The following is a 7,251-nucleotide window of genomic DNA, read 5'->3' on the forward strand; positions in this document are numbered from 1 at the left end:
GTGGCCCAATCGACAACTGGAAGGCAGTACACCTTGCAGGTACTTCTGAAGAGGAGAGTTCAGGATCTCACCATCACACCTTCCCGTTCCGCTCATGAGCCTTCAGAGGGAAGCCATAGATGACCAGCCTTCTGTTCTGACCCAGCAAATACAATGCTTATTTCTTCTTCTTTTTAAGGTGGTCTGCCAGCACCTCCTCACAGCTGGGACCCAGGAGATGCCTCTAGATAACGTACGTCTTCCACTGAGAAAGAGGGCGGAGATGCCTTTGCCCAAATTATTCCCGCCTTCTGCGTGTGAGGTTCCCCCCACCTCAAGTCCTGACGAGGAGCAGGAAGGCATCGCTGCTTCTTCCAACTGAACGTCTTTCTTCCTTTCCCCCTTCTTTGTAGCGACCCACCATTTATTAGCGGGGCTGAACAATTTTTGCGGCGGGGAGGAAAGGCGGTTTTGGCGAGCATGGAAATTAAAACTCCCCTAAAAACGTCCCTTGTCCTCGACCCGCCCTCAAAGCGCCCGGTTGCAAGAAGGGGGGCGGGCGCATCAGACTGAAAAAAGGGGGTGGGTTTGGAAACTGGGGGGGGGGGCAGCAGGCGGACCCTCAACCTCAACCCTCCCCCCAAAACCAAGCATGCCTATGTGAAGAAATATGAGGAAAGGGTGTCGCAGCTGTTACTGTTTTCCAGTCTGTGGGGAGGAGGGGGAAAGAGCAACGGGAGAGGCAGGAAAAGTTTGCAGCACGACGCCTTCTTTCCCCGTTGCCCCTTCGCCTTTTCCCGCCCAGCCGTGGCGCGCGCCCTTGGTTTTTTTTTCCCCTGAGCAAAGTTGCAAGTTTCGGGGGGTTTTTTTGCTTTTTGCAAAAAGCGCGTCGTCGCTCGCTACCTGTGCTCAAGTTGTCGTTGATCTTCAGAGGCACCCTCAGGACGTAGACGAGGAAGAGCATGAGGAAGAACCACAGCGACCACAGATACGTCCACGACCAGACGACGCACGACTTGAGCTGCTCCAGAAAGCCGGCGCCGCCGCCGCCAGCAGCTTCAGCCATCTTTTCGCAGGCAGGGCGCGCGAGGGAGAGAGAGAGAGAGACCGAGCAAACGCGCCCAGCCGCTCCAGCGCCGGCCTTGCTCTCTGCTGCCACGACCTCGCGCGGTGTTATTTCTGGGATGATTCATGTCTCCCGAAGAAGTAACGTCTCTCTCTCTCTCTCTCCGTCCCCCGTCCCGTCCCCCCCGCCTCCGCCGCCCTGCTCCACCTCCTCTGCCCCCTCGCGCACCGTTTCCATGCAGGCGTCTCCTGGCCGGAGAAGCCGCCAATTAAAGTTGTAAACAAACACACAGCAGGCACCACAACACGCGACTAAGGTGGGTTGTGGGTTGAATCCTAAGTCGCGGAATGGGGGGGGGGAGTAGGGGGAAGCCGTGGTGGGTTAGTTTTTTTTTAAACACAAGTAGCCTTTAGTGGGCCAAGCAAAATGTCTCAAAATAGTGATCTTAAGGGGGGGACGGGGACTTACTTACACTGTACAAGATTGCCTTCAAAAGGCTCCCGGGGTTAAAGCACTCCATACCCTCCAACATTTCTCCCATGAAAATAGGGGTGTCCTAAGGAAAAGCGGGACATTCTGGGGTCAAATCAGAAACCAGGATGACTTCTCTAAATCAGGGACGTCCCTGGAAAATAGGCATACTTGGAGGGTCTGCTCCCCAGCATTTCTCCAATGAACATCAGTTACAGGGATGCGGGTGGCACTGTGGATTAAACCACAGAGCCTAAGACTTGCCGATCAGAAGGTCGGCGGTTCGAATCCCCACGACAGTGTGAGCTACCTTTGCTCGGTCCCTGCTCCTGCCAACCTAGCAGTTCAAAAGCATGTCATGTGCAAGTAGATAAATAGGTACCGCTCCGGCGGGAAAGTAAATGGAGTTTCCATACACTGCTCTGGTTCACTAGAAGCAGCTTAGTCATGCTGGGCACATGAGCTGTCTGCGGACAAACACCAGCTCCCTCAGCCTATAGAGCGAGATGAGCACCGCAACCCCAGAGTCGTCCGCGACTGGACCTAACGGTCAGGGGTCCCTTTACCTTTAAGGAAAAGCAAGATATTTCGGGATCAAATCAGAAACTGGGACAGCTTCTGTAAATCCAGGACTGTCCCTGGAAAATAGGGACACTTGGAGGGTTTGCAGATTTCCCAGTTCTCCATAACTCTGAGGGTTAAGCAAAATAGGGTGTGTGGGGGGTGGAGATCCTGGTTCACTGTTAAAGTCCGAAAGTCTGCATTCTCATGCCTTATGAGAGCAGTATATAGCAGATTAGCCTGAGGTAGGGAACTATTTTCAGCTTGGGGCCATATTCTGTTATGGGAAGGCTTCTGAGAGCCATTTCTGAGAGCAGGACCAGAGACAAAAGTGGGCAGAGCGATGAATCTTTTCTACATAACACATCCTTCTGGATCCTTCATCCAGACAAGCAAGAGGCATGAGCAGAGCTCAGGCAGATATTCCAACCATGCAAAAATATCTGGAGTGCAAAACAGGGTCAGTAAGGGACAGGGATAGTTTGGCGGGCCAAATAGGGCTGCATCCAGCCCCCAGGCCTGAGGTTCACCACCTCTGCCTTGACTAGGCTCACATAGGTTTCAGGTTATACCCAGGGGTACTGGGATAGAGAGTCACATGACTGGTACCTCATTTCTGAAAGCACAAAATCCAGCAGTTCTTTAGATTTAGTAGCTCCCCTATATTTTTCTCTGTACATGCAGAGCCAGAAGCCATCCGTTGCATAAACTTATGAAGTGGCTGCTGAAGACAGAAAGGAAGTGGTAGCAAGAGTAGTCTTGCACAAGAAATAGCCTCAACGTTCATTTCATGTTACCTCTTCTTAGTACCCTCCAAGGCCTGCATCCAATTGTAAAAGAGTTGAAAGGATGCATTTAAAAACCTTAAAATTTAAAACTCATGTGTGGAGATTGATCACTGGCTTAACGCTACTTGGTTGTCTTGCGTTCACTCACTGACAAACACAAATTGCTGCCACGTAACGTGTAAAACAGATCTCAGTAAGTAACATAATGTCAGGAGAGGAACTTGTGAGGCTAAGATTCAGGTAGGCAGCCGTGTTGGTCGGACGCAGTCGAAATAAATAAATAAAATTAAAAAATTGTCCAGTAACACCTTAGAGACCATCTAAGTTTGTTCTGGGTATAAGCTTTCGTGTGCATGCACACTCCTTCAGATAAGGCTAAGGTCACTGCCTTTTTGAGAGTTAATGACTTCTATGGCAGAGATAAAATAGTAATGGCAGATGTATTTCCCTCAGAAACAGTTCCCTCTGGTTTGTTCTGCTCATTCTAATGCATACAAAAATTCAAGGAAATCACAAGTTGCTTGTCCTTTCCATTTCTGTTATTTGCTTTCCCATTCCCCATTGTTTTAAATGGGAAGGGCAAATATTGCAACTCGTGCACAGTGCCTTTGTTTCGTCTCACAGCAAAGATGGTCACTGCTTTGCAAGAAAGCAGTTTTAGGGCCTTGGCGAAGGTAAACTTTGCGGTTTTAACATCCCAAAGATGGTTCATATAATTTCTTTTGGAAAAATATTATTATGAAATTCAGAGACGAAGAGAGGCATTTCAAATAAGTGTTGAGATGCTGATAAACGTGCTAATGGGCCAAAACCCATAGAAATTACAAGGCACCTGGTCTACATTCCATCATGATGTACCAGTAAAACAATCAGTAACATAGTGTATTCACATATAACTTAGACTAGGCATGTCCAAAGTCCGTTTGGGAGCCAGTTGGTTTAATCTGGCCCCTGTGGCAGTTTATTTCCTGGGGTAGGGTAAAATCCTTAAAAAAAAACCCTCAACTACTTCAACCCTAAAGAAGCTCAACAACTTTGGGGTAAAATCATAGAAAAAACTCAACAACTTCAATCTTAAAGGTTAACTTTGGTGGGTCCTCACGGCCCTTCACTTCATCAAATCTGGCCCTCTTTGGAAAAAGTTTGGACACCACTGCTTAGACTATAAACATGCACACTGCATTTGTCTTTCAGCCCCAGTCTTCTTTCATTGCAAATTGGAGGAAATTTATGGAGGCAGTGGCTTCCTAGCTGTACAACTTTCTGTTTCCCCTATATGGTTTTATTTGTTTTAGAGAAAATGACATATACTAATAGTGTTAGGCTGCAGAGGGGCTGGGGTTGACAGATACGGACAGAAAGAGCAACACAAGATTGGGAGCAGAAAGGTACGTACTGGGGCTGAGGTGGCACAAGTCAGCAAGTGAAATGGGAAGAGTTCTCCATTTGTTTATTTACTGAACATTTATAATCCTCCCTTCTAGTGTAAATACAACACTCAGAGCACTCTGAGTAACATTGATTGGTGAACATGCCAAGTACTCAGCTTTGTGATAGATAAGCTCAGTTTTGAAATGAATGAATGAAATCCTTATAAATTTATTACCAGATTGAATCTTGACATCTCCTGTTCCATTTTCTATTCCAAAATAGAAAAACTCTTAAATCTATTGGTGTTCAGGTTATATCTATCCTTTCCAAAATCAATAAAGAATAAATTATACCGAAAAAGCTGTACTTAGTGTTTGCTTTGCGGGCTTTACTTTTGGTCTAATATACACAAACTTGCACCCTACAGTTTAAGATAAGCTATACGAGAAGTTGATTATCAGAACAAAGCGCTAAGAATTTTATGTCGTTGACAAGGAAAAAATAAAATATAGAAAGGAGAATCCCCTGGATGGAAAGATCCAGGTTTCGGACATCTGATGGGAGGGCGTTCCACAGGGTGGGTGCCACCACCGAGAAGGCCCTCTGCCTGGTTCCGTAACCTCATTCTTGCAGTGAGGGAACTGCCAGAAGGCCCTCGGAGCTGGACCTCAGTGTCCGGGCTGAAGGATGGGGGTGGAGACGCTCCTTCAGGTATACTGGGCCAAGGCTGTTTAGGACTTTAAGTGACAGCACCAACACTTTGAATTGTGCTTGGAAACATACTGGGAGCCAACGTAGGTCTTTCAGGACCAGTGTTATATGGTCTCAGCAGCCACTTCCAAGTCCCCTTCAAAGGTAGCCCCATGTAGAACGCACTGCAGTAGTCAAAGCGGGAGATTACCAGAGCATGCACCACTCTGGCAAGACAGTCTGCGGGCAGGTAGGGTCTTAGCCTGCGTACCAGATGGAGCTGGTAGACAGCTGCCCTGGACACATAATTGACCTGCGCCTCCATGGACAGCTGAGTCCAAAATGATTCCCAGACTGCTCACCTGGTCCTTCACGGGCACAACTGCCCCATTCAGGACCAGGGAGTCCTGAGGTTTTGTTTTATTTTGCCACATTATCTACAAAGCAACTCTATGTATTTAAGGAAGCCTGACGAAAATGTTTTAGGAGCAGCAGCGTGTGAGCTGCTCCACTGAGAGTGCCCAGCATAATAGGTAGTGCCCAGCAGTAACACATTCTGAAACCGAACCAGAGCTCATATTTTTTTCTTCTTCCTCTTGTACATTAACTACATGGACTGGAAATAAAAACCAGTGAGTAGGCTTCCTATGAAGGAATTTGCATGGGAGAAAAAGGTCAGGGGACGAGGAAGAGCCCAAGAAAATATCACTAATGCAATATCCTGCCTTCTGTTTCCTAACTTAGCCAGATGGACCTTCAGTGCAATGTGAACATGACCTGGACAAAAGGGATTCATGCAAAAAAACCCTGGAGGATGTAACTGCCTCCTGTTTGAATGAAGCTTCTGGACAACTGAATGGACTTCAAGAATTCTAAAGATTCTGAGTCAATCCAGAAACAGGTTCTAAAGCAGAAGTAACTAAGGCTGCAGCATACATGAGCTTAGTGGTTATTGGCTGCTTCACCTCAACTGTGATGAGTATTTCCTCTTCTATTATTTTTCTGTTTAGGTAACCGACTCCCTACAATAAGCATGAGAAAGAAACAAGTGTTCACCCCCTCCTCAAAAACTGCAGAAAATCTAGCTGGCATACTCACTACTGATCACTGTTTGCCAGTAGTGTGCTAACACTTAACAACTCATAATGAGAAATGCTATACAGGGCTGTTGATTCTGTGAAACACTTCTGCTAAAATTTTAATTACCTAACAGCAGGTTATTCTTCCATGCAGTATTAGGAGTATCTGTAAATTGGAATGTTTTCTTTGTTTTACGTCACCTACGATGAGAGGAAATGTAGACACAGATTCTCATGCCTCTTATATTCTCTTGTCCTGGGAACATATGTGTTCAATATTAACTTATCGTGCAGCAATAAAGGGTGTGTGGGGGTGGACTGAAGAGTTCATATTCCTAGACACTGGTAACTTGGAGCTACGTTACATGAGCTCAGCCAAGGACTCAAACACACACCTGGTGGAATTTTTCCACACTATATCCTATGCTACACATTCTAAACAGGTTTTAGAAATTGTGTTTCAAAAAAGGCTTCTATGTAGTACATCATTATTTAAAAGAAGGCTGAATCTCCCACTGGTGCATAAAACTTGCTGCACATTTCAGTCCTGGGCAGTATTTATACAGTGGTACCTCTGGTTATGTACACTTAATTCGTTCCGGAGGTCTGTTCTTAACCTGAAACTGTTCTTAACCTGAAGCACCACTTTAGCTAATGGGGCCTCCCGCTGCTGCCACGCCGCCAGAGTATGATTTCTGTTCTCATCCTGAAGCAAAGTTCTTAACCCGAGGTAATATTTCTGGGTTAAAGAGTCTGTAACCTGAAGCGTATGTAACCTGAAGCGTATGTAATCCGAGGTACCACTGTATATGGAAATATTGCCGAAGGTGGATGACCAAGAGGGATAATCAGTCATACTAGCTCCGGAATACCTTTGCACCTCATTTCAACTTTCCTTCACTCCTCCTTTCCACTCCCTCCCGCTTTTGGAAATTCCCAAGGCATTTCCAAATTATGCCCTGTATCTGACTAAATGTATACGTCAAAGAAAGAAAAATAAAAAACGGTCCTATCCATTTTTCACACTGAGGTGCTTTTAAGGGAGCAGAGGATAAAAAGTGTACGGTTAAATAGCAAGTTGATAAAATCATAAATGTTGCTCATCAACCCCAGCCAGGGCTGATGACAGATACATCACAAAACATCTGGAAGGCACCAGATTGGGCGGTGGATTCCCAGGAGATCCATCTGGATCCAACCTTGATGATTTTTCATCATTGCCACAAGACTGTTGTTTCAACAGGCC

General features: G+C 46.2%; 1 protein-coding gene across 3 annotated transcripts in view; it reads right to left on the reverse strand.

Moving 5' to 3' along the window:
* Positions 1–1,256, reverse strand: part of ST7 (suppression of tumorigenicity 7) — a 104,351-nt gene extending 103,095 nt beyond the window's left edge. For 2 of the 3 annotated variants that reach the window (XM_083574545.1, XM_083574544.1), the window contains exon 1: positions 883–1,256. In XM_083574545.1, coding sequence (XP_083430671.1) covers positions 883–1,045 — 163 coding nt within the window. In that variant the 5' untranslated portion in view covers positions 1,046–1,256. Of the gene's footprint in view, positions 1–71; positions 512–882 lie in introns of those variants that run through there. The other variant, XM_083574546.1, reaches the window with a different exon arrangement.
* Between the last annotated feature and the right edge of the window lie 5,995 nt (positions 1,257–7,251).

The sequence above is a fragment of the Podarcis filfolensis genome (assembly GCF_964270895.1).
Source record: "Podarcis filfolensis genome assembly, chromosome: 10".
Lineage (NCBI taxonomy): Eukaryota > Metazoa > Chordata > Lepidosauria > Squamata > Lacertidae > Podarcis > Podarcis filfolensis.